Source organism: Acipenser ruthenus, chromosome 17 (assembly GCF_902713425.1).
Source record: "Acipenser ruthenus chromosome 17, fAciRut3.2 maternal haplotype, whole genome shotgun sequence".
NCBI classification, from domain to species: Eukaryota; Metazoa; Chordata; class Actinopteri; order Acipenseriformes; family Acipenseridae; genus Acipenser; species Acipenser ruthenus.
In genome coordinates, this window is record NC_081205.1 from 1,270,457 (window position 1) to 1,297,635 (window position 27,179).

The 27,179-nt window shown below is 44.0% G+C and overlaps 2 protein-coding genes across 7 annotated transcripts; one reads left to right on the top strand and one right to left on the bottom strand.

The window, feature by feature from the left end:
• Nucleotides 1-936: 936 nt before the first annotated feature.
• LOC117423236 (ATPase family AAA domain-containing protein 5-like) lies at nt 937-14,790 on the bottom strand. 4 transcript variants are annotated; one of them, XM_058989734.1, is made up of 24 exons: nt 14,367-14,790; nt 13,031-13,101; nt 10,542-12,322; nt 10,067-10,163; nt 9,761-9,913; nt 9,166-9,304; nt 8,951-9,017; nt 8,593-8,774; nt 8,259-8,422; nt 7,688-7,844; nt 7,222-7,551; nt 6,947-7,043; nt 6,502-6,584; nt 6,185-6,330; nt 5,604-5,778; nt 5,109-5,294; nt 4,508-4,653; nt 4,243-4,336; nt 4,056-4,120; nt 3,770-3,950; nt 3,214-3,413; nt 2,054-2,916; nt 1,716-1,874; nt 937-1,494 (listed from the first exon to the last, which is right to left on the bottom strand). In XM_058989734.1, the coding sequence occupies exons 1-24, from the start codon at nt 14,479-14,481 to the stop codon at nt 1,416-1,418; spliced, it is 5,730 nt and encodes a 1,909-aa protein (XP_058845717.1). In that variant the 5' UTR covers nt 14,482-14,790; the 3' UTR covers nt 937-1,415. The 4 variants fall into 4 exon arrangements, with proteins under 4 accessions (XP_058845717.1, XP_058845715.1, XP_058845716.1 ...); XM_058989732.1 differs by having other exon boundaries at nt 1,716-1,877; nt 14,367-14,789; XM_058989733.1 differs by having other exon boundaries at nt 1,716-1,877; nt 6,185-6,327; nt 14,367-14,788.
• Nucleotides 14,791-14,895: 105 nt separating this feature from the next.
• On the top strand, nt 14,896-26,800 carry LOC117422978 (cytokine receptor-like factor 3). 3 transcript variants are annotated; one of them, XM_058989737.1, is made up of 10 exons: nt 14,898-15,105; nt 15,442-15,656; nt 18,885-19,002; nt 22,068-22,275; nt 22,716-22,803; nt 22,953-23,130; nt 23,723-23,945; nt 24,432-24,570; nt 25,069-25,181; nt 25,394-26,800. In XM_058989737.1, exons 3-10 carry the CDS (start codon nt 18,886-18,888, stop codon nt 25,654-25,656), a joined length of 1,329 nt encoding a protein of 442 aa, XP_058845720.1. In that variant the 5' UTR covers nt 14,898-15,105; nt 15,442-15,656; nt 18,885; the 3' UTR covers nt 25,657-26,800. The 3 variants fall into 3 exon arrangements, with proteins under 3 accessions (XP_058845721.1, XP_058845720.1, XP_033894142.1); XM_034038251.3 differs by having other exon boundaries at nt 15,526-15,656; XM_058989738.1 differs by lacking the exon at nt 15,442-15,656 and having other exon boundaries at nt 14,896-15,105.
• Nucleotides 26,801-27,179: the final 379 nt, after the last annotated feature.

Below are 27,179 nucleotides of genomic sequence, written 5' to 3' on the forward strand. Positions count from 1 at the left end.
AATGCTGGTGTTAGAAACTGAACAGTATTGACATATGCATTTACAGGCACAATGAAGTCTTGAATTAAAATGTAATTACTAGTGTAACGGAGCGATGCGTTCAGCAATATAGCCCACAACGCTACACTACAATGAGTGTTGAAATTCAGCGCGACAGTTTGCTGCACGTGTGTACCCTTATAATTTCACATGCATGTCAAGGTCGGTGTGCTAAGAGGGCGACAGTGATAATCTGATATGAAGCCCCTTTCACATCATGTTTATACATCGCACATTGATGAGACAGCATGACCAGTTGAAAACTAGCTAAGTCTTTTGTTGTCTATCTTCATGCACTCTATTTTTTGGGGGGTAGGTTTTGCAGGACGGCATGGTTTGTTCCGCAGCCCCTTGGTGTGCCACCGGGAGCTCCAGCACCGCTTTCTCCGCTGCCGGATGAGTGGCATCGCTTCTGAGGGCATCGATCTCCTCAACCCGATTCGCTGCTGCAGGCTACTCACGGGAGACTGATCGGGGCTTCCTGAAAAATGAGATACCTACCTTTATCCTGCTGAATGATTAGAACATACTGTTACAGCTACACTGTATTGGAGGTTGCTTCACAAGCTGCTCTTCTGTGATCCTCTGGTCAACCCTTGCTCAAGGTTTTTGTAACTTTATAAGAATGTTTTAGAAGAGCTGTGTGGCCTAGAACATACAGCAGTAATAAAACACAAATCTGAGAGGGCAGTTTTTGTTGAACAGTATTTGAATTCAGTATATCCAAAGTCTAACCCCACAACAGGCCTATCATTTTGTTGTATTTTATAGCTGGAAGGGTTAGGGGCAGACTGTGTGGATGTAGGTACAAGTAATTAACCACTGTTTGGTAAATAAAATATGTATATTACAGATGTCAGTTGCTATGCACATATTGTAAGACAAGAAACTTGTAAACAGATTTCTATTTTTTATTTATTTTACATTAAAATGATAGAAATGCTACATTCTTCAATATAAAAATATAATAAAACAAATGCATAATTACAGGATTAATAGATTTTTTTAAAATGCTGGTTGCTGCCAGATAGCAAATGTAAATTTTATTTGTGCAAGTAAAATAAGGTCACACACATGTTCATAAAATGCCATGCGCAATCCCCAACAGTACACAATAAAACAACTCTACAGAAAAGGCAACTTGCATTGGTAACAAAACCTTTATAATGCTCCAATAAAAATAAAAAAAAACATTCATGACTTACAGAATATATATAAACTGTACATTCTCCAAAAAAGTATCACGTTACAAATATTACTTTTCACAAACGACGAAACAGATTGTGATTGCAGCTCTGATGTCTGGAGCAACCAAAGCCCGCTCCAGGCACAGTTCTGTGGGTTTCTTCGGGATTTCCTCGGGATTTCCTCGGGATTTAAGGAAAGTCAGCTGCCAGAGCATCTACAGTTTGTTTGGGGAGATCAAGGTTCATTCCCTTAAAGTAGTGCAGAAATCTGGAAACCAAAAACAGGACATTTATTGTACCATGCACAGCACTTCAAAACAACTGCAGGTCTGCATATGTTTAGGGGACATCACATACATGGCTATTATGAATGTGTTTTAGTTTGTGTTGCGAGAGCAGAGAAGTCAACACCAATGTCAGGAGGGCTCATCTTTTATATTTACTTTTGGTAATGCATTGCCCGTATACCTCATACAAGTGAATTCCTACCTTCGCTTTACTCTGCATTCTTCTTTCAACTTTTCGGCTCTGCAAATGCCCCTGAGCGTAGGCAGGTAGTCCACCACGGCAGCCTGTCTGTTACCCTGACTGATAAAGGACTTGTTGGAGAACACAGTCTTCATTATTTCAGATCTCTTGTGCACCACGCTGCTAAAAAACAACAGAAATAAATACAGGATTAGCATGAAAGGTTTTCCATTTCAAAAAAGCACACACACACACGTCATAATCAGCTTCTCATGAAAACCCTTTCCTTGTAAGACATGGATAAGGTTGCTCAACACACTGAAGCATTTTAAAAGAGAGACACGATAAACTTCCAGTACCTTGGTTTACAGGGCGCACTCTGAATGAAGCTCACTCCGTTTCTGTGTGCGGAGACTGGAAGGGTCAGCTCCTCCGTGGGATCCTTCCCCAGTTCTTTACACCGGCTCAGCGTGCTGTCCATCGCCTCCGAAATAACTGTCCGACACTTCTGAAAACTCAGCCACTCCACTGCCACTTTGATCTCCGCAGAGCTCCGAGAACTCCTCCAGTCGCAACGCTCTGACCGCCTCTCGTCTGACAGTCCGTTCTTAATTTCTGCAGCGGACCAGCGAGACTGATCCCATTTGCAAGGCCCCTCCTTTTCCACAGCTTCCTTGAGAAGGGAAGAATCCAAGAACGACATGTGGTCCAGGAACTCGGATAAGGAATCGAGGCACTGGGATACAAGCTGGGAGCAGGTGTGTTCCGCTGGAGTTTGGGGTTTCTTTACGGGCTTTACAAAAGCTGGCTTAGAAGCAGCGTCTGAATGAATGGGGTTTTCCTTGGCGTGCAAGGTAGGGGCTGTTGGAGGTAGTGATTGGAAGCTGTCCTCAGAGTCTGAATCAGACTGAAACGGATCCCGGTCGTCCAGCAGCAGCTCCAGCCTTCGTTTCCTCTTCATCCTCGAGGAGACTTTCAAAGGGCTGGGCTCTGCAGAGACGACACCCTCCAGAGGAACATCAGCCTTCTGGGAAAGTGCCAAGGGTTCGGGTTCGGGATCAGCCTCCTCAGCCGGAGGCTTTTCACTGGATTCAGGCAGGAACTTCACTGGCAACGGCAGGAGCAGCTCCAGATTGCTGTACGTGAAATCCAGCCTCGTCCCCCGGCACTCTGCAAGCAGCTGGAGAAGTTTACTCCAGTCCCCTGCAGTGGAGATCTTATGCTGGAAAGACAACATTTGAAAACAGTTTGAATACCACTACTGAAGCAGAGAAAATAAACAAACATTCACCAATTAGTATTTCTAAGCAATATCTTCTGAAACATTTGCCATCCATGTTGGATACAAAAGGTGTTAAGTGTGCCTCCAATGCTGCTTTATGAACTGACATATAAAAGGAAGTGCTTTTTAAAAAGTAGTTTACTAGAATACTATTTAAGCGACTCAGTTCCTTTAACTTCAGGTTAGGTGTGGAATGGAATCTAAATTAAGAGATTCACTTTACTGAGGTGGTCTTACCTGAAGCACAGAGAGCAGATCCTGTGAATACTCTATATTCTGTAAACCCAGCAGATTTTCAGAACAGCCCACGTCACATTTTGGCACATCACGCAGAACAGCCTCCCTAGGCTGCAGACACACAGGTTTGCTCTCTGAACTCTGTTTAGCACCAGTTCTCACCACAGGACCATGCTTCTCAACATGAGACTCCGTTACAGCTGAAAAAAAAAAAAAAAAAATAATCAGTAACTGCAAACATTCAGTTAATCTTTTAGGATGTCCAGTGATCACAAATATTTTTCTATAAGGTCCAAATACAAATAAATACTGTATCATTTAGAAAACTTTAGGCATGGTTATATACTGTGTGCATCATCATCAGCCTTTGCACTGATTACAAAGTACACTATTCTGTTAGGAATAGGTTGAAAAATACATTTTTTTTTACTGCTTTAAAAAAGACCCCATAAAAGATTCAACACAAAATGAGGAGCTTCTAAGTCCAGCAGACAAGTGTTTCACATCCCTGGCCACTTCAGTGTTGTACATACAGAAGATGGACTAAGAGAAGCACCTGGAACAGAGAGCGGCCGATCCACAAGACTGCCCCCTCCAGTCCGGGTCCAGAACTGCAGGTGGAGCAGGCTTTGCCGGATGTCACAGTTATTTAAGGCGAGGAGAGAGGAAAAATCCTTCACATCGGTTCTCAAGTTCTCAGTCAAGCAAAGGAGTTGCAGATAGCTTGCAACATTAACCTGATGAGGAAAAAGAGTCGATTTACTAAATCGTTGTACGTTTTCTACGGATTAGCACAGTAACTCCGGCATTGTTGTTCACCATGACATCTCTTTAAAACTTACCACAGAAGGAGTTTTAAAATGTATTTCTTCGAAGCAGCCATCAAACATCAAGTTAAATGTTGGATCTAAGCAAAGAGAAAAATAAATATTCATGCACCTATTCAATATCTACAGAATTTTAAAACAGGATTGAAAATTGAATTTATTGCCGCATAGAATGCTTAAAAGAAAAAAACACAACACTTACCGCTAGTGGTTAAGATTACAGGCCTCTTGGTTGTTGCCATGAACGTCTTGATAGCAGCCAAAAATCCAGAATCATCCTCAAAAATAACATCGACCTTGATGGAAACAGATGAACAAGATGCAAGTAACTTTCGTCACAAAGAGCATCACCACTTCGGGATGTCACGCAGCTAAAGGGAACAGATCTGGAATCCGCGTCTGTTGATGAAATCGGCCAGCCACCTGCACATTGTATACAGGGCGCACACATCAAGACATGCCCTTACCTCTTCGAACAGGATGAGAGACGTTGCAGTCTTCTTGCTGGGCTCCTCTGTCAGCACTCCCTTGTACTCAGAAGCAGGCTTGGTCGCCAGCGCCTCTTTTCCTTGAGTGCCCCCTTTCTTCCCTTTGGAGGGCTTCTGCAACTTTTCTGAAAATAAAAAAATAAGTTTTTAAAAGGGAGCTCAGAAAGAGAAGAAGGAGTGGCATGCCTCTGGAAATGAAGCTCTGACATTTGGACCCAATTTCAATTTAAATCAGTTATGTATTAAAACTGTTGCAAGAAGAAAACTTTTCAAATGCTTTAGCACAGATGCAATCCACAACATATATATATATATAAATAAATTGACCAAGGTCCTTTAAAACATTAAACTACACAAAACAGGAAATAAAGCAATCATTCTTCATAACTGTTATACATGTGATGTAAATTAAATAAAAAGGCGACTCATTTTCTTTTGAAAAATTGAGTTGATCCGCCCTGGGGGTTATTAAGGGCAGGTTACCTCAAAGACAGGTCTTCCTGGTTTGCATGTGTTCTTCGCAATCAGCCATTTCTACCTGGCAGATTGTAAACAGCCAGCATTGTTGTTTCTTTATTACCTTCATCCACGTGCTTCTCTTCCTTTCCCGGTTTTCCCTTCTCCTTGTCTTTGGCTCTTGCCTTGACATTGAAGAAGTCAGCGAGGGCTGTGGGGGCCAGCTTCCCTTTCTTGGGCCCTGCTCCTCGGGGGGACTGGGGGAGCTTCCTGGGGGAGGAGACCACCTTCCGCGGGGAATTCACTTTTCCTGAAAAAAAAAAAAAAACCATATGCTTTGAATTAAACATTGTAGTCCCATTCTTTTAATTACAATACATTTTAAATTAAGAACTTTGCTGTCTATCAATACATAATGTAAAATAGAACTGGACCAGGGCATGAAAAAGACAATTTACAGGACAGCTGGACTTAAGGGTACAACGATTCACTATGGAAACATGCAGGTCTCAATGCAATATGTAAATACACTTTGTATAAAAAAAAATTAAATTAATATCATATCAAGTACCCTGTTTAGGCAAATCCTAATACAGTACTTTGCTTTGAAACAACGTACTTGGAGAGTTGGTGATGGTGTTGAATAGAGACTTGCTGACAGTGCTGCTGCTGAAGTAGCTGGGCTTGTGCATGTTCACTCCTTGTATGTCAACCTGGTGGGACTGGGTGGCTTCCTTCAGCTGGGACAGAATCTGCCTCCCACTGCGCTGCGAGGATGCATTCACCTCAAACACCTCGAGACAGAAAGGGAGAGAGAGAATTAATCTTCAGCGCTCGCTTTACAGGACAAAAAATTCTAGAAAGACGCTTTAGTTGCATGTGCTTGTTGTTTTTGTAGTTAAATGAATTGTAATTTTTTTAAATTTGTATTATTAACAGCATCATCTCATATTTTCCAGTAGCAGACCCTGAGATTGATGCGATACAGCCATCTGAAGTTTCTGTGCATCAGACAGTTTGCTCACATTAAGAGTTAGACTGTTTATTTAACAACAAAACACAAAGTATTGGGCGTTACAACATACAAGCTGGGTTTCATCCCCAAGGTCCAGGAAGCCCAATCATGGCACATGCAGTACACAATCAGCACCAGCTGTATTCTATGCCGTCAGCAAGCTGGAGACATTGTACGGCACAAACCTTAAAACCCAGCTCCTGCGCACAAGCATAGACGGCTGCCGTCTTCCCCACTCCAGGGGGCCCTGTGATGAGCACGGTGTTACACAGAAGATCCTCGAGCTCATCCTCCGACTGGTCATCTTTGAAATCATCATCGTCCCAGGCTTCTGCAACACCAACAGGAAAAAAAATTCAAGCGTGGCCTCAGGGGACAAGAAAGAAAGAAAGAAAGAAAGAAAGAAAGAAAGAAAGAAATACTTACTGTGTAGACCGCTGCCGCCTTCTCCCCCCCACCCCCGAGGTGAAAAATACATTCAAAAGAATTCAAATTCCTTTACCACTCTTTTCTTTTTCTTGTTTCTTCTCCTTCTGTTTTTTCTTTTCCTCACGGTCCGCTCTTAGTTTCCACTCTTTCAACCAACTGTTTTTAAAAAAATACAGAAAGAATAAATCAGCTATGATGTTTCAGGCCTAGGGCTGGGACCAAATCAAAACGGAGAACCCGCTAACCCGTACTTAACAAAACTCTACAATAGCGTTTTGTTTTCATGAGTAGAAGAAATAAGATACTTACAAAAAAAAAAAACGCTATTAAATACAGTTTTGTTAAGTGTGGGTTAGTGGGTTGTCAGTTTTGATTTGGTCCCAGCCTAGGTTTAACATGCAAAGATACAGCAAATCCGCATTAGAAATCATCGTCACGAAAGACAACCATAAAACCCTGAATCTGCAAGAGCGTGGAGTGGCGCATGTAATCACATTACCTGTGTAACCTCTTATTACCTGTGTAACTTCTTTACAGCACCCGAGTTGCCAATCACTTCACTGGAGTGCTGGGGTTGGTATTTCTCGGTCCACAATACATCCTCCTTTACTGAATCTGATAAGAAGATGCAAGTTTGTAAAAAAACAAAAATATAAACCACAAACGAACACAAATTTTACAAAGCACAAGCCATTGCAAACAGAAGCACTGTTTCCCTTGTTTTAGGATAGCATTGCTTGAGTAGACCTATTCAGGATTGGTTTCAGGTTGACAAGTTAAGTTTTACAGGCACCTTGTTTGACTGCATCGCCTGCAGGCTGCTTGTTGTCCTCCAGCATGATGACATCATCCTGCTGCTGCTGCTTGCGCCTCGACCTGCGGCTCAGCCTCCCCTTCACTGGGGCTTCTCTGCAAGCCTCCTCCGCAGCGGCGCCTCGGCCTCTCCTCGCTGGTCTATCCTGGGCGTTTTCAGGAGAATCACCGATCAGAATCACAGCACTCTCCCCGCGGCCCGCCCTCTTTCGCTTGGGAGCCTTGTCCTCTTCTCCACCGTCCTCACAGCGCTTTCTCTTTCCGCCAGTCTGCAGCTGGTCCACGGGTAAACAGGACGCTTCTTCAGGATCTTTAAAACGAAAGCGTAAATGAATGTTGTTTTACCTTCTGTATGCAACAATGAATAAAAGGTATGCGCAGACACAGACACAGACAGGCTCGCTATTTCTGTCATGTCTCTGTAGTTAAAGCATGCAAGTGCTGACCTGGGGCTGCAGCAATGGGCAGTAAAAGGTGTTCAGTGCGTTTCTTCATGAACCAATTGTAAAACCTTCGCACTGGGAAAGGTGGGTTAGATGACCTGATTTCCTCCAACAAACACTTTCTCACTTCTTCAGAGAAATCCACTCTCCAGCCAGACAGCTGAAACACAAGAGATGAACAAATACAACAGCAAGCTTAAACACACTGTCAAGAACAGAGCACAGTCCCCTTTGATGCACTTCAGCTTGAAGGAGTGCTACTCAGAATCCATTCTGTTATCCATTAGCTTTATTAGCATTACTGCCACCCTTCCTTTCTTAATTTGCTGGGAATCGTTTGGTTCATGTATTCACAGCATGCAATTATTTCAAACGTTATAGAAAAACTGCTGCATCCTGGTACCTTTGGTGTAGGTCACACAATCCTATTGTGGTCAGACCGGGTTTGAACTACAAAACATGTGATTGGTGATCAGGCAGCTACCTTTTAATTAACGACGTGTTTGAAATAGAAGCAGAGCCTGCAGAAATAGAACCAAAAAAGGGATTTGCTTGTCCAAAGAAAACAGCTTACCTCAATTGTGGGTTTGACAAACGTAGACCTGGATTTCAAATCTGTGAATTCCACTAATGAAACGACACACTTTGCAGCCTTTGTTATTGTCAGTTCGTCACTATCTTCTCTCAGCTGCTTCAGCAGAGGGGACGCAGGCCACGTCAGTGTCCACAGGGCACACTCTAAATGAAATAAAAGAATAATACAGTTAAACATTTTCAGCACACGTACAAAACAGATACATAAACATATTTAATGCAGACCACTAAACTGCAATCTTCATCCTTAATGAAACAAAGGGGGGGTGGGTCACGATTGTGTTGCTACAGAACTTGACAAAAGCTCAACCCACCCGGAGATCTCTGCAATACATGCGTGACGGCCTGGAACGACGCACACGCAATCGAGTAGACCTCCCGACTGGCTGCAGTTTTAGCAATCTGTCTCTTCAGGGTGTCGGGCAAACCACTCTTTAAGAAGTCCCTCTTGGCTCGGAACTGCTCATCACCCTGAGAGTTCTCAGAGTCATCGCGACTGGAAGACAAAAGCACGCAGGAGTCAGAAACAAATGATCATTTACATGTAATAAAAACAGGGCGTTTGGCCCTTTTGTATACATAAATGCAAATCTCTAATATATACCACGTTCAGTTCTGTTACCACAGCCTTTCTGCAAGTTATCAGCAAGAAACCAGGTCTTTAGTTTTTACCTGCTGTCATCAAAGATGGAGATGACTCCAGTTTTAGGTGCCTTCTTACAAAGAGCAGCTTTGGAATCTGAAAAAGAAATAGAATAGAAAGTTAAATGTGCTATAAAAAAAAATTGCAAATTGCAGATCGATTGTGTAGAAATCAGTTGAACCACAGTGTACGGTACTGAATCGTACACTAGACAGTTTACAATGGCACTGAAGCTTTACAGTACCAGCAGAGTTCTTCGGCGCTACATTCTTTCCCAAGACATCGTTCAAACTGCGGAGCTTCTTTTGAGTCCTCCGTGCCGACAGCACGTCAGAGGCTGGACTGCAATCCTCTATCGAATCTTCAACCATGACCACAGAGTCCTGAGGCACAAAGCAACAGCGAGCTTTTTACGTTTTTTTTTATTTTTTTTATCTTATTTTGACATCATTGTCTTGCCGTGCTCTAAAAAAACCTGACAAATTCAACAAACATACCGTACCATTTTTTCAGATTGTCAGTTTGCAAAATACATGCTGTATTCCTGCTCCCGAATATTAACAACTTCAGCTAACTCATAATGCCAGTCACGGAGATACGATCCTGTCTGAAGTCTTTTAACTTGCAGTTTTAGGAGAACAACCATAAATATATATATCAGGGGTTGGCAAAGTCGACTGTTCCAGTTCAACCATGTTCCGATTGTTAAACTGAACACATTAAAATCTCCACCCAGGCCCTAAACTGAATGTAATTGTGCTGATTAAAACCTGGAGGGGAATGCCCCCAACCCTCAGGACCAGAAGTGGGCATATTCAAGACACAGTAAAGAGCTGCACCTCATCCTCATAATAGCTCTTTCTCGTTGGAAGATCTTGTTGCCGAGATGATCGTCTTAAAGACTCAGCGCTTTCCACAGAACCCTTGGACGACTTCTGCTTCAGAGCCTTGGCTTTCTGAACCAGTTTCTTGGCTTTTAACGTATTCTTTTTCTGCCAGAAAAGGTAAACAAAACAGAAATTACATTTACTACCAGACCATGCTCAGTGATGGATGCGCTGGAAATTACATACTCGTCTGCAAAACGTATCTCTGGCAAGAACCAGACGTGGACCGTTTCGTTTGCAAACCTCCGCAACCATTACCTTGCTGCTCCTTGGAGTCATTTCTGAATCTTCTTCAACACCAGCAGCCTTTCTAGATCCTCGAGGGCTGCGTGGGAACACACGACTAAACCTCATCCTACAGATTGTAAATATATATAAAAAAGGACTTTACACATGTAGATGAGGGTTTATACAGTTCTTAGGAAATGCTTGCAACTCAACAGTTCACACATTTTATAGGAAACCAGTCAATGCATATATACATACATACATACATACATACATACATACATACATACATACATACATACATACATACATACATAGAGAACTTACTGAGCACCCTGGTAAAAATACAAATCTGGTAAGAGTAACTGACAGCCTAGCTATACTGTAATGGTAATTGCCCAATCAGCAACTGATAACACAGGCGGACCAACACTCAAATTTGCAGAACATACTTAAAAAGGGAACGTGCCAAGAGGAACAGATTATATAATAAATGCATCTCTACCTGATGGGGCTCTGGGTATCGTCGGGGGCTGTAATCATCTCAGACCTGTAGACACCACCTTTCCGCCTGCTCATTCTCGGGGTCAATACCTGTACCGGGCTGTCCTGCGACAGCTTACTGGGACGAGCAGCCAGCTCTCCGCGACGCATGTTTGTAGAGGGTGTTGAGCCAGCGGACGTCTGCTTGGCGCCTCCTCTTGTGAGCTTCCTGTTAGTCTTCTCAGCTGGCACGGGGGTGACAGCAGTAGATCTCTGTTCAACAGCCTCCTCCGGATTCAGATTCTTGCCAGCCCCTGATACCTCCTCTGCGGTCACTGTGTTGGAAGCATCTTCCTCTGCTTTCGCTGCGCATTTCCTGCCTCTTTTCGTCAGCTTTCTGCCTCTCCTCTCTGCCGTGGCCAGCTTCCCATCCTTGCCCTTTTCAGTGACGGCGTCAGACTCCTTCTCCTCGTCTTTTTCTGTCCTGTCGCTCTTTTCTCCTTCCTCTTGTCGGTTCACAGCTTTCTCTGTTGCCTCCTTCTGCTTGCTGGGGCCCTTTTTCAGTCTGCTCTTGGACCCGTCCAGAGTGGGCTTCTTGAACGCGTCCATGAACTGCTTCTTCTCCTCCAGGGTGCACTTGGGCTTGAGAGGGCTGCTGGCAGCAGTCTCGATTACCGCCAGTTCCAGCTCCTCTTCCTCCATCACCACATTCGACTTTCTTTTGGGGGCTGCCTGCTCCACGTTTTCATCACAGGGAACCTGCCCGATTTCAACGAACTGGACCTCGTCGTCTTTCCTGTTCTTACAAAAGATGGAGGCGATTTTCTTCTGAGGTTTCTTAGCCGGGCCAGCCGAGGCGGGGGGCCGAAAGACGCGATGAACCTGTGCTTGGGTGGTGACGGTCCTGGGTGAAAGCTGCAGAGGTGGACTCTGCTCCACCGCCTCCCTGCGTTCAGCCTCCAAGCCTGCCGGGGACGTAGAGGCACCGCCCTCCTTCTGACTCTCCAGGAACTCCTCGAAGGAGATGGTAACCGTGCTGTCGTTTAAACTGAAAGCGCCGTCCTGATTCCCTTCCAGGCTCGTCTCGCACGGAGCGCTGTCGGACTCCCGAGACACCTGGATTCGGGCCGTCTGCTTTGCTCTGGACTTTGTTTTGACAGCAGGTTCATCTTTCCCTTCTTCATCTTCTTTCAGCGGCTTTTCTAGCGAAACCTGTGGGGGTTTATCCTCGCTTTGAGGTTTCACCTTCTGCTTCCTTTTGGTGTATTTTCTCTTCTTGGGGGGCATTTTAAGCACCTTTTCTTTGAGGTCTGTTCTCAAGGTTTGGCCGGACGTTGTCTCTTCCTGGGTGTCTTCCATCACGTAGCTGTCTGCGCTGATCTGAGCGAGCAGTGCTGCCGTGTCGCTGCCCAGTATTCCAGTGACTAGCTCCTCGCGACCGCTCTCCACAACACTGCAGGAGTCATTGCTGGAGTCAGCGATCACCACCGCTTCCTCGCAGCTTTTCTTCTGGATACTGTTCAACTGCTTGCTCAAATTCACCCCTTTACCCAGCTTCTTCTCTCTGCTGAGGCGGTGAGTCTTAGTCTTTCCCGGGGTTTCAGGAGTCTGGTCTGCCGTTTCCTTAGCTTTGTCCAGTGTAGTGCTTTTGCAAGTTGCTGGGGGTGTCTTTTTGAAATAGGACATGATGTTATTCGATCTCGGGGGAGAGAAAGGTTTCTCAACTGCTTTAGGCACAGGTAGGAAGTAGCTGGCGATTGTTTTAGCAGGAGTTTCAACATCTTCCCTTTGCTTCTTGCACGGCTGTGAAACAAATCAGGTAAAAGCAAGTTTTTATTGTAGCAGATTTTGAGATGCATGTCTTACTGTAAATCAGTTCTGAAATTCAGCAGCACAAATTGTTAAAACAGTCAAAAGTAAACTTGTGCGACTGGTTTTAAACCGGACTAACCAAATTGTTTACGCTTATCAAATTTGTCACAGTATAGTCTAGCCCTGAAATCAAGTCCATCACTGTGGGGTATGACAAACAAAATTGGACGTGAAGCTTTGAAGGACTTGGAATTGAAAAACAGCAATTGACCCCAACCCTGGAGCAGTTTGACCCAGAAAGAGTAAGCAGGTTTGCTGGGTCAAACTGCCTTTTCCTGTTCTGTGTAACCCTCTGAAATGCATCCTGACTCCTCAGCGGCTTCTCCCCTGCTGGGAGGGGAGGGGCACTGGCAGTGGAACACAACCAGCTGATCTGGAGATAATACTGCAGAGTGTAAACAAGCAAGCCTATTCATGCAAAACCTGGTGGGAAATAAATAAAAAAAACACTGCTGTGTAACCAAAAGGCTGCATGATGCTTCACTAAATTAGAGAGAGTGTCCTGTGTTACATTTAGGTGAGGGAATTATGGCACTGGGCTGTGTATCAGCCTTCACAGAATATCCTGACGTTTCTTGACAGTGCATCTTATGAAAGCCTTTTATTCATATTTTCTCAAACAGAAATGAATACACTTACTTGTGTCTCAAAGTCTTCAACCACAGATGCCATTGCCACTACCCCAACCATATCTGCTTGTAGTTGCACACCTGTAACAACATATTACAGTAAGGAAAAATAATTCTACCACCAAGTAATAATGGGATGCATGCATAAATAAATGGTTGTGAAACTGCGCACTTGACTATTTGTAATAATTCGATTCAGTCCACTAAAGAATGATGCATAACTGCTACCAGCAAACTGTAAACCCCAAAAATAAGTTAAATAGTGAAAATACAATTAAAATACAGTACAGAAAAGCCATCATTTGTACAGAAATGCCAGTACGTGGTGTACAGTACATTAGATAGAAAACCCCCACGTACTATATACAGCGCCAAGAAATGCAAAACAGCTTTCACTCCGGCAACGTGCACATAGCAGTGACAACAAGAGTCATGAAAAGGAAAGTAAACAGTAACACAGAATGAAGAGACTGTCTGCTGTCACACATGCAGCCAGGAACAACAATTCACCTCCTAAACTATACGTCTGCGTTACTCTACCTGCGGCTATACTAGTTTGCTATTGTTATAAACCTTTGAACTAAAGATATATGTGCAGCGTTAGCCCCCAACAGCACACGACCATAAATGGGCAACGTACGTTATGAGATATATATATATATATATATATATATATATATATATATATATATATATATATATATATATATTCTTACTATTTAGGTCGCATTTATCTTGTTCTAGGGATAGTATTTCCAAACAAAGCGCACACACCAGTTAATCTTGCATGCGATCTGCTCGGTCTAACAAGCGTCATAATCTAGTTTTTTCAAGATTTTTTTTTCTGAAAATCACTTAAATGTTAATAATAATAATAATAATAATAATAATAATAAAACGTGTTTACCTCTTTCGTAGATCGCGTCCAGTTATAAAAACACCGCCATTCCTTCCCCGTGGTGTCTTTATCCTACCCGCGCACGCAGCAACATGTCTGTGTTTTAATCACTAAATAATCGACCATACCGTAAAAGTATATATCGATATTTAAAATGATAACTTACATGAAGCTATCGCAGGGTTATTTCACGCTAAGCTAACAGCAAACCGGTTACTGTAACAAAAATCAATAAAAAAATATCTCAAACTAAATTGGCGACACTCCGCGTGTTTTGAAATGACGAACACCTTCGCTAATGTTGATGTTATCATTTAAAAAGACGCCCGTTGCCGTTTTTTTGGTATATATCTTTGTTCACATTTATAATTGTGCACTGTTTAAAATAAAAAGCGCCTAAACACACTCCGGCCTCAGCTTCAAGGAAATGGCGCCAAGAAACACTGACCTTTGGCACGGCCGATTCCACCAATCGGAGGGCAGGCGAGGACTGTCGTCACGATCTGCTTGTGTTTATTCATGACGTGGGGCGCGGTAAACAGCGCCCACTTGAGGCAGCCCATGCGAATGACTCACTGTAGCATTTAAAGCGCCTGTATTCAAATGAATGGTTTAATTCAGCTGCAGATTGTGCTTTATTTTTTAAGAGGTGTTTTTTTTTTCATTCTTTATCATTGTTTTCTTAAATACCAGTAGTTTACTGTGTAGAAGGTCAGTGAAGTGAGATTGTATTTGGCTAATTAATCAACTGCACCCTCGGATAGAAGTGCACTGAAAAGATGTTGGAGTAATAGCAGTATAATAAGTGAAAACATTACTTAATCAGATTTGACATCACCGTGTTCATGCTACCTCAGGTACCTCAACGAAGGGCAATGACTTTAACTGTTAACTTGAAGCAAAGGGTATTGTCTCGCACAAGTTACACAAAATATTCCTACATCTCCTTATTCGGACCAAAAAAAAAAGAGTCTGTTTCAAACGTAGCGGGAAAGTGATGAAGCGTCCTGAAAATGACACGACGCAGACTCTGATAGTGTGGACAGGACGCGGTCTTCATTGGTAACACGGGGGCACCAGTGGAAAGCACGGAGATGATAAATTGCTGACCAGTTGCACCTGTTTCTGAAGCCGGATTCAAAGCTATGGGAAGTCATCTACGCTAATACAACCGAAAAAAAAATAGAGTAAGTAACAAAGTCAATACAGGCATTCACAATCACCGAATTAGAGTTCTAGTTAATGTCCTTAAAATGCATTTACAACGTGCGACCACCTGACGCTGGCAATGGAATGCGAGCAGATTAAACTATGAAAATAACACAAACCAAAAGAGCACTAATAATAATAATAATAATAATAATAATAGCTTTAGATTTATTTCGCTATTGATTTGAGCATCTTATTATGTTTTGAAAATGTTGTCTTTTGTTTGCCTGCACAACAAAACTAAATTAGAAACGACCCTACAAACTTAAACACAACTAATAATATTACAATTCTCTCATGTCAACGTATTTAAGATACAGAAAAGAGCACAACCTAGTCTCCAGCAAAGGAGTCCCGCCTCTGCACAGTGCTAGCCCTCCTGTGATTGTTCCCTCCAGCTGTCAGTCAGAGACCACGGTTCAGGTGGGGTTGCAGCGCGCAGATGATTGGCAGCTATCTGTGCAGCTGCCTGAAATACGGGAGGATCCGTCACTTTGTGAAGATTATGAATTTACTTTGACTCGGGCAGGTATGTAGCGTTTGTTTGTAATAGCATGCATGGCGTTATCAAAAGCAGTATTTTACAAGCCCGTGTCTTATGCAGCGATGCTAATTGTTATACATTTGTTTCTAACTTTGGGTGTGTTTTTCTTTAAGACCCGATACCGAACGGGAAGTTTTTTTTTTTTTCAGAAATTACAGTTGCAGCGTCTCATGAGTACAGCGCCTTGGGCTACATGGATTTTGTTTAGTCGATTGATCAGTTTTGCTTCAAAATTAAACGAAACGTGTAATACATATATGTATGTATTACTGTATGTTTTTATATCTTAATTTTTTTTAAATCATAATCAAACTAATATAAAGTTACTTTAACATAGTTATGCGTCCCATGTGTGGCTGAATTGCGGAAGTTGGGTTTCCACACCGCTTGAACTAGTCAGATACAGCGGACTCGCAGGAACTTGCAAAGCACCACTTTGTGCTGTACTTGCTTGCTGGCAACTGGCAATCGCCTACGCTGTATAATAACAACGACATTAAAAAAAATGTAACCGAGTTTCCTGTAGATGTTCGTTCTTGCTTTCCGGGCTGCACTTGTACCCTCGTACTGCTGCCGTGATGTAGCGGAGAAGCGTGGCTGTAGGGCGCAGAGAAGCCCACAGTGGCGAGTAAATTGGGTTGGGTGTGGGTCTTTATAACAAAACAGCTACCATTTAAAGAACGTGAACAAACGGGACAGCCGGCCCTGGTGTAGAAAGACTGGCTAGGCTTTCCGACGGGACAGCCGAGAGAATTGAATACTGAGAGTTTAAATCCGTTCTTAATTAGGATGAGGGTTATTAGGGTTATGGCATCGCTCGAAGATAAGGTTTGAATGTGTTCGAAAGAACGTAGTGCAGTGTTTCATTGGCCCGTCTATCTGCACCAGGTAAAGAGCGTGGCCTGTCTTTCTGCGTCTATATCGACCTGTCGGTAAGGTGTCTCTCCCCCCCCCCCCCCCCGATGTAGAGTCCACAGGATGCTGTATGGAAGAATGTAGTTATCAGACTGCATGTCTGCAATGTAGCTTGCCCCAGGGTCGGGTAGTGAGACAGTGTCTGGGCTGAGCTATTGCAGGATTCAATACAGTGTCTTCTGGCAGGCAGGCATTCTCACTGCCTAGTAGTCTGAGTCAGTGTGATTCGTCCTTTAGAGAGATGAGACACAGCGGGCACAGTGTGTCTCTGAGCCGTGCCAGGAGGGCACCACTACAATAAGAATATTAGAAAGAAAAAAACATTGTTTTACCCATTTTGAAGCAAATCTAAGATGAGTTATACAAATGTATTTCCACAAATGAAACTAAATGAAAGGGCTTCAGATCTACCTGGTTAGAACAGGGCTGGAGGGCGCGGTTCAGTGTGGGGCTCCTCTGTGTCTAGCTGATTGGATAAGCGCAGAATTCCCAAAGCCGTCAGAACCCAGGAACGTCAGCACGGACGCAAGGCACAGATACAAGCCTGCGTGCAGTTTGTGCTACAGTGAACCTACAGGTTTGCAAAACAATACATTGCTTTTCAGAAGTAAATCCTTTTTGATCATGCACGTTTGGTTTATGTAGCCTAGTCTTGTAGCTTGCTTCACTTCACACTGTACTGCTCTCGCCCATGACTTTCAGCAAAGAGCTGCTATAGTGGCTAAAGTCCAGGGCTTGTAACCAGAAGGTCACTGGTTCAAATCCCACCTCTGCCACTGACTGACTCCCTGTGTGCGACCCTGAGCAAGTCACTTAACCTCCTTGTGCTCCGTCCTGCGGATGAGATGTTAAATCAATGTCCTATTGGAAGTGACTCTGCATATAATGCACAGTTCACAGCCTACCTCTGTAAAGCGCTTTGTGATGGTGGTCCACTATGAAAGGCGCTATATAAAAATAAATATTATTATTATTATTATTATTATTATTATTATTATTATTATTATTATTATTATTATTATTAATAATAATAAACTCAGTGGTTTTGCCCAATGAAAAAATAGTCCTCTCTGCACCTGATCGCTGTCTGTCTTGACATCCCTGGGTATCTGTGGATTGTGTTGAAGGAATGGGAAATGCAAGGAGAATGCACTACTGGTATCACAGCGGTAGCAGTGAAGATATTTCAGTACAATGTCTCGGTGTGGTGCTGCAGTGTGAAGCAGTCACAGTTCACCCCAGGGGCTGTGCTGGATTGTGCTACACGCTGCCCAGGGATTCAGGAGGTATGGGTGTCCTGACGTCTGTCACGGGCAGTGTGAAGGCACTGCACGCTGAAGAGTGTTCGGATGAAAGGAAGTGGTGGCGATGGGGTAGCAGCACACACTCCTCATAAGGCTCTTCTTCCTGGCAAAACGACTGTGTTGCAGAGTGCGGCGGAAGCGTGTTCAAGCCACAGCCAGCTAGGGGATCTTGTTTGTCTGTTCATTTTCACTTCCACATTTCAATCGGAGCTCATCCTGGCGTTACAGACCTGGCCTCAATAACAATTACAGCAGTGTTGTTTGCTGAAATTGCAGTTCCAATTCCAATGCTGTGTTCCAATTCCAATAATGCTGCAGTAATTACAATTCTAATTACACTAAACAGCTGCACACATTGACATGTTTATTCTGTTTATTCTAAATAACCAGCATTAATCATAGGTCCACTTACACAAACATACTAGAGAAGCTTTAGTGGCTACAGATCAAGAGGGCTTGTTTAGCTGGATCAGTGCCCCAGTAGTACAGTTTCAAGTGGTGAAAATGAATTTAGATCATGGAGTTATACTGTTGATTTAACTGCTGTAACACACTGTGGGGTTATACAGCAGTAGAGATCTCCGGCAGGTAGCAGATTCGTTTTCCATGCAGATTTGACCAGGTCTGTATTAACATTTGATTTGTGACGCGCTGTGACGAGGGAACCTGCTGGGAATTAGTCTGCACTGGTAATATTCAAAGCTAATTCCCTCGTGTGGAATAATGATTGGTTACAGTCGGAGGCAGGCAGACCGTTCACGTGGTTCCGTTCTCTGCGGAGGCATTTTCAGTGACAAAATGTAATCGAGTATTTTTGCTTCTAGTCTTTGATGATCCGAATCCGGTATTGATCTGGGTTGTGTTGTATATATGGTGCTGTGAGTCCTGCTTGCTTGTGTGTGTGATTATTATTCCAGTAATATAATGGGAGTGATGGATCTGGGTTGTGTTGTATATATGGTGCTGTGAGTCCTGCTTGCTTGTGTGTTGGCAGCATGTCGATCGAGGCAGAGGCTCTGCTGCAGGAGGCGAAGGAGAGCATCGAGGCAGCGCAGAACTACAGGAGCGAGCTACAGCACCGAGTGCAGGGCCTGGACCTGGCGCGCCAGCAGGTAGGGGGCGCTGTTTACATTTTATATCCGCGGTCATTGCCATCGCTTGAGGATGCTGGGAGGATCTTTATTGGAAGCCACCACCTTGGTCTTGAATGAGTGAATGAATAATGTAACTGTTTTTACACTTGAGAGAAGATCAAATGTAGCCTCTAAGTGCCTTGCCTTGTTTCAACTACAAAAACGATACTGTCTGCATCAAGCTGAGCAATGATACAAACAGGGTTTCCCTTGAATGCTAATCTGGCACTCCCATTCTCACACACCCCGGCTACTTCATTAGCACGCTGGTGAGGTTGTTACACAGAGGTAATTTAAGGTGGCACGCAGGCAGCTACTCAAACTAGCCGTGCCACCTTAAATCCTCTTCCTGATCGTGACACCCCCACACTTATGTATATATAGTTTCGATACTGTGCACCAAGGAATGCATTTAACAGGGAGGTGGAGGAGAATGGGACAGGGTGACCAAGTAGATTAGCATGCAAGCCTTTCACCTCTAGGTATTCAGATTGAAATAGGCACCAGTCAGCGAGGCCCCTTGGAAACCATTCTAAACATGTCAGTGGAGAAGTATGTCCTGTACATTACTGTATATTAAAGATCTTCCCTTGATTTCCACATCCTAGAAAACATCCTGAGATACTGTTGTTCACCTCTGTACTTTAACATTGTATTAGAAGATTGGAGCTAGAGTCACAGCAATGCAAATTATCATGGACCCCAAGGTACCAGGGAGGTTAATATATTGTATGTGAAAATGAAGGCAAGATTTAAAATAAATGCAAAATTAGAAACGCTTTTGACAGTTTTAACGGTCGAGGGTTCTTCATGCGCTGCCTTGTTGGAGCACAAACAGAAGGATAGGGAGTGCATTCTGAGAGGGTGACAGCACCAGAAAGTCCCTGTCGTGTGTCACCTCCTGCTTCTCTTCAGCTGCATTCCCCCACCCCTGCACATCAAGCAGATGGAAGTTAAGTCTGGCTTCCCCTCCACACACCAGCACACACACACACCCACTCATCTCCCTCCCTGCTCTCTGTTCTGTTCCATGACCTTTGTGTGCCGTTGTGTGCCTGTTTCCAGTTTTGTAAAAGATTCTCTTTACCTGCACTTGAGTTTGCTTCTGCTGTTTGCACAGCGGTTTGGCTTGATGTATCTCCTTCGTCCCAGTCCAACTTCAAATGCTTTATTTTTAGTTTGAATTACTGTAATTATTTATTTATTTTTTTCACATTCCCACGTTACTGAGCTCCATGCATCCCATCACCTGCTCCGTGATGCCCTGTTGTATTTTAACTATTAGTGAAGCCTCATTCCCTAAGCTTGGACTAGTAAAATGCAGTCTGTTGTAACATGATATTTAGTGGCTGCAGTTAGATGCAGCTTGCATATCTTTGCATTGCTCTGTGATGTTCAGCCTGATTTTCACTGTGTCCGAAGTGTTAACCAAGATACACCATCCAGGATATTCTGGAAGGTTTCCTCATCCCTCGAAGTCTCAGTGTAAACATCCTGCCAGCTATATCCTTGCAACACTACAGACAGGAGAGCTTCTGAACTCCACCAGACGTGAGAAATGCCAGCGGAACAACACATGACTTTTCAGGGATCAGTGTAAACTAAGGCAGCCAGCTGAGCTGCAGTCTCTTCTCTCGATTACCCAGAGTGTCACCCCAAGAACAGGTTTTATTAGGAGCTTAAGTGCAGAGGAAAAGTACAGGGAGGCTTGATCCTGCAAGCAGGACAACAGCGAACGCCATGGAATGGGAATAGCTCTTCTATCCATCCCTGTTTCCTTTGCCTATACGGGCTGGTGGTGGAGTTCAGTCAGATGTAACCAGCTCCCTTCCCAGAAGGAATGACATTTATTCACAGAAAGGTCGCGGGAGATCAGCTGCCCGTTGACGCTTCTTTATTACTGTCTGAGAACAGAAGTAGAACACACAAGTTCACTGAGGTTTCAAAAGAAACAGCATGGGAGAAACGAGGAAGATGCAAAGAAACAGAAACACCTTCAAATAATTCAGGTTGTGTCAGGGGGAAAAAGCTTGATCTTTTTACAGCTGCACGCTTCCTGCTAATTATAAACCATGTGGGTGTCAGTGCTGGAGTTCAGTCAGGATCCTGTCACAGCTTCAGCTGGAGTTGGATCTGAGAGTTCAGTAGTTACGGATTTTGTTACATAAATAAAGGTTGTCTCTTTCAGTTTGGCAGGTGAGCGTCCAATTTAAAAACCAGCTAGTTATCAAATAAAATCACAATCGGATAAGTATGATGTGACCGGTCGCCTCCACAGCAACACTACAGTAAAGCTGTGTTCTGCCACCTTTGAGAGCAGCGGTTCACTTGGGCACGTGGGTCTGTGCCAGTCTTGCCAGGCAGCATAGCATGCCTCCTGTAAACAGTGTTTAATAAAGACCTGAGCCCTGGATGAAGGGTGTCCACAGACTAGCACAAACTGGTGCCTCACAAGGAAATGCAGCCTGACTAATTTAAACCAAACGGGCTTCCTGTTTGACGATGGGAGCTATCTGCAGAGGAAGTTTCCTGTAAACATGTGGGCACCGCTGCACAGCCTGCTAATTGTCATGATGCACATCACTTCCTTTAGAAATCACAATGTGAGAGTCAGAACAGGACTTCCGATGCTGTCCGGGAGCCTGTGCTACTGACGCATTTCAGCAGATAAAAAAACGCTGACCTGTTTAGTGAGATCCACAGCCCATATATCTCCATCGATCTATCTCTCCTAACAATCTCTCATTTTGCAGCATTTCCTTCCTATAGATACAAATGTTGTTTATTGTTGAATCATCCTTGTTAACACACGTTTCCATTTCCTGTCAATGACTCCATGAGCTCTCCTGTCTGTGTGCCTGCCTGTATCTATATCTCTATCAGAATACACACACGCTCATGGCTGCAGTCTCAGAAGCTGGTCACTTGTGAGTCATGCAGGTTTGATTAAAGCTTAAGTCCAGCAGTGTTTGGGGTTGCAGTTCCGAGCTGATCCTCTGACCGAGGCTCTGTCTGTCCTCCTCCTCCTCCTCCTCTCTCTCTAGATCAAGGGCAGCGCGACGCAGACCAGGGCTGTCCTGGTGCAGCACTTCCAGGAGCTGCAGGGCACGGTCAGCAGGCTGCTGGAGGAGCGACTGGCTGCTCTGCTGCTGGAGGTGGACGCTATCGAGCAGGACAGTGTCCGGCCGCTGGACGACTGCCAGAAACTGATCGAGCAGGGGGTGAGCACGGCCGACGAGCTGCTCAGGGAAGGTAGGAGGGAGCCCCAGACAACTTGGTTCTTTCTTTGTTTAATTCATCCGTAACTAGAAAACAGTCAATAGTAAAGACACTGAAATAGACTCTTAATCGAAACGTTTGTTATTGGGTTTATATTGTTAGTAGTACGTCTTAGTTTATTTGCTATTTCATTTGTAAGAAACAGGTTGAAGACAGTCAGAATAAGACATTACAATGAGACCAGAGCATTGCAAGGGGATGACGGTTCATCCTACAGCTGTCCTGGCTGGTGAAGAATCATGCGAACTGCTGTTCCTGTCCTGTCCTTTTATTATATTTAATAGTCAAGGCATTAGAGGTTAGAGCTGCCTCTTGCAGAGAAGGAAAAGGGCTTTACGAAGCCCTCGAAGCACTCAAACATAAGAGCCTTTGGAAAGTCGCTGCAAACCTTCAAAAAGCCTTCTGTCTTCCAGGCGAGGCTGCTCTGCGCTGCGGGGTCGGAGAGCAGGACGACAAGCTGGGCAGCTTTACTAAAAAGGCTCTGCAGATTCAACTGGACAGGTAGGAGACCGAGGGGCGGTCCTCTTCACTCTCCGGGGGAGGGGCCTCAGCGTGCCTGGAGTCTGGTGGTGACAGTCCCGTTTGCTGAATTTATATCTTCAGTTTCTACCTGACATGCCCCTGCACTGATGGCTGTGTTTTCCTTGCAGTCTGCCCGAGGTGCCGTCCCTTGCGGAGGTGTCCTGCCTGTCTGCTCAGCTCGACGACTCCCTGCTCCCCGCGGTGAAGGGCAGGATCTGCACCCATGGCAGTGTCGCGTCGCACCCTCCCGTGCAGATCGACGAGCTGGTGGAGCGGCCGGGAGGGATTCTTGTGCGCTGGTGTAAGGTGAGCGTGACGGAGACGCTTCTCAACTCCACTAAGCTTTCAGACAGAGCCAGGGTGCAGGGCTTCCACTGCGGTGATGCTTCTGTCGTTCTGGCTGATGAAACGAGACTAGAAGCTTTACCTGCCGGGCACTACCCCAAGCTTTGCAGGGCTCACGTCGCGTGCAGTTTTGACAGACATGCGTGTTACAGCAGAGAGGCACGTTTCATTTTTGAAAAATGCTACCTGGTTCCCTTCCAGGTTAAAGGCAGCTCTCAGTTTGCAGGTCATTGTCCCGTCCGCAGTGTATAGAACACGTGCTTCTTTAAAAACTCTTTGGTGCAGGGAAGTGCGGAGGCAACAGGTAAGGTTTATGGACCCTTTTAAAGGCGTGGCATTCACTGGCTTTGTGGCACTGATCATACAAGACCTCAAGCATTCTGTACTGTTTCACTACAGTCAGACCTGCTGAATGACACTTGTCTATAGTAACCACCCTGAACCTGGGCTGGCCCCGCATGGATAAACTAAACTAAACTAGTCCTTCGGGAAAGGCCACATGGTTGTTCTCTGAGCAGTGATTATACTCTATTTTACTGGTTTGTATTTGTAGGTGGACGACGACTTTGCCGCTCAGGACTACCGTCTCCAGTATCGCAGGAGCGCGTCGAGCCACTTTGAGGACGCCTACGTGGGGCAGGACAGCGAGTACCTGGTGCTGCACCTGGACCCCCACACGGAGTACCTGTTCCGCGTGTGCGCGCGGGGCGACGGACGCTGGGAGTGGAGCCCCTGGAGCATCCCCCAGACTGCCTGCACCACCCTCGCCCCCCACGGTACCCACACACAGCTGCGCATCACCGTCACCAGAACGATCGACCGCGCGGTCCACCTGAATCCAAAACACTTTCATAACACATCTGTGCAAAAAAAGAAACTTCAATCTATCTATACGGCACCCTGCTGCGATCGGCTACAGCTGGATTTCTTTAGAGCTTTCCCACAACACTGGGGAACCCCCCCCAGATTGCATTAACCACCTGTCTGTGAATATCCCACCATTACCCCCAAAAATAAGTGGTTGTTGCAATCCCTGATACTGTCGACTGGTATTTCAAAATCCAGCTGTGGTTTATACCAGAGGCTGAGCAAATCTGGTAATATATTTAGACAAATGTTTCACTGAGACGTTGTTAAAATCTGCTTTGTTTGTTTGATGGTTATTGAATGTAACGTACCTTCTCTCCTCTCGTGTGTGTGTGCAGCTGTTTTCTCGATGGCCTGTTTAACTCTCTCTCTGGGCTGCTCTTCTCCCTGTGCAGAATGGAGCCCGGGCAGTGAGGAGTACAGTCTGAGCAGCCGGAGGGACATCGCATTGAAAAACGACTCCCCGCTGTGTGGAGCTGGGGTCCTGTACTCGCAGGCCCCCACCTACTGCTGCAGACAGACCCTCACTTTCAAGTGAGCCTCCGCCTCTTGTGCTTCCTTGTGGGGAATAACAGCATTAGCATGGGTTTAATCACAGAGGGGTTGCCAAAGATACGAACAGGGTTTGGTTTAGCGGTAATAAATCCAAGTTGAAACTGAAATCTCATCTCACTGTGGAAGATTCCAGTCCAGGGATGGAAATAAGACTCCCATTGCATAGCAGTTTGATCCATTCTAGTTTAATAAGACACACATGAGCTTGTTACCTATACACGTGGCTAATCAAGCTCGTAGTAAAACCTGGAACGGGTGAAACTGCTATGCAACCAGAATCTTATTTCCATCCCAGCAGGTACATGTCAATGATAAATAGATAGATTATATATATATTTTATATATTTTTATATCTCTTAAGATATAAAAAAAAAAGTAGTTCTGCTTAAGACATTATCTGATACAGCGTTGAAAGAATATTTTCGTGGAAGAGTCTGTGTGTGTAGATGATGTGTTCTCTGCTCTCTCTCCCTGCAGAATTATAAGCGCAGGTCAGCCAGACAAACGCGACAGTGTTGGAGTCTGTGTGGACCGTCGCAATGGACAGGATTCCCTACAGCGAGATCAGGCTGTTTGCATTACTACCAGTGGTGAGTAGGGGGGGCGTTGATCGTTGACATGCTTCACTTGTAATCTCAGTAATGTTGTATTGGTCAATTGCAGAACCTAGGACTGCTATATTAATATGTGCAGTATCTCCATGGGCCTGGCTGGAATATTGTTTTTAAACCAGTCCCCTGTGGCTACAGAATCCAGGGCTGTTGATATCAGGCTTCTCACTGCATGTCTCTCGTACCTCCAGGTGCTGTATTTGTAAACGGCAAAGAAATGACCAACCAGCTACCGGCCATCTCGACTGGATCTGCTGTGACTTTCGACATGGAAGTGGTGAACGTGTTTCCTGTGAATATTAACAATAACGAAGGGGCGAGCGTCAAGCTGAGGGTGACGATTGGTTCAGGGAGCAGGGAGGTGGTGTTCGATTGGTTACTGGAGCAGGTGTGTGAAGGGCTTTTCTTTGGGTGCTCCTTCACACACCCAGGCTGGAAAGTGTTTGTGTTTTAATCCCTTCATGTTTACCAAACCCACTTTCACTCGATTTACTAACTGGTTCTACAGGAATTGTAGGTTCACTTGAACATTGAGGTAGATATGACATTAGAATTGTTGCCTTAAGTCTCCTATAAAAACATTAAAAGCAATCTACATTTACTTACTGTTGACCATGTTTTGTGAACTAAAGGTTTAAGAATTTGGTAATTTTCACCTTTAGCATCAGTAATGGGGTGTTAAGAGTGGTAGAATTAAAACCAGGCTGTGCATCTTCATTTTTGAGAAACTGCAGACTGTAAAAACATCACTGGGTTACCTTTTTCATTTTCTAAGACTTGTTTAGCAAATACCTTGTCTTTCTGTCAGTGTGACTGTACAAGTGGTTGGTAGTAACAGGGTTTTCATTTTCTGCAAGGAATCAGAAAGATGCCACAACCCCTAAACTCCTTGCATGCTTTAACAATTTTTTTTTTCTTTTGCCGAATGCCCATGTTCATTTTTCTTGTCCAGACAATCTTTACAGTATTTAAAAACAAAAACAAGAAAAAACCTTCTAGCTTTTGGCACATCAACAAACTAGTAGTGAACAAATGGTTGTGAAAATGAAACAAACAAAAAAAAAAGAGCTAGAAATCAAAAGTGCTTGTCCATAATAATTTCACTCTGAGGTTAATGAAGCATTTATACAGAATCTAGGGTAGGAAGGGGCTGTCTGCTTTGCAATGGATTTTGTTATTTCTACAATACCGGGCTCAATAAAAAAAAAAAAAAAAAAATTAGATCAAAATCATTTAAGTTTGGATTGACAAAGCACTTAATTATATCCCATTTCATATAATGCTGTATTCACAAACCAATAACACACTAGAAATACAGAGAACTGCATTTGATTTACTGGTCTTTTGCATTGGCAAAATTGGGACTTGATTAATATGCACCTTTTAAAATGAACAAAAAAGTACTGCTGTGAACTGTGAGAAGTGGCTATTTATCCAGACCTTGGGTTTTACTTGTCTGTACTTTTCCTTGTGAAACAATGTAAATGGTTATAGTATTGTTAACTTACCTCATGGGTTAAGCAGCAGAATGTGCTTGGTAAATATTCGTATGAAAGCTGTATTGTCAACATTTAAATAAATATTTTAAAAAAAGGGAATGAATTATACTGTTATTTCTGCCACTGTAGAGATGTTTAGTTTGTACGTGTAGTTGATCCAGTCTTCTGGTATGTTTCGTCTTCTCGTTACGAGTTTAAACTTTGCACAGGGAAACCGTGCCTGGAAAAGTCTTCAATTGCTTTAACCTTGGTTTCTGATCACCCTAGGACAAGGATCATTTTTGATGCACACAGCGTTGTACAAAACAATTTATTTGTTAATCTAGATGCAGTATTTCCAGACGGAGAAGGGTTGCATAGTCTAAAACAAGCAGCTGTACTAAACAGGTAATTAAGCTAATCATGTGCAATTTAAAAGACATAACCATAAATTTAGAAATTCTAAAGCATTTGAAATGAACCAGGGAGTTGCTTATAA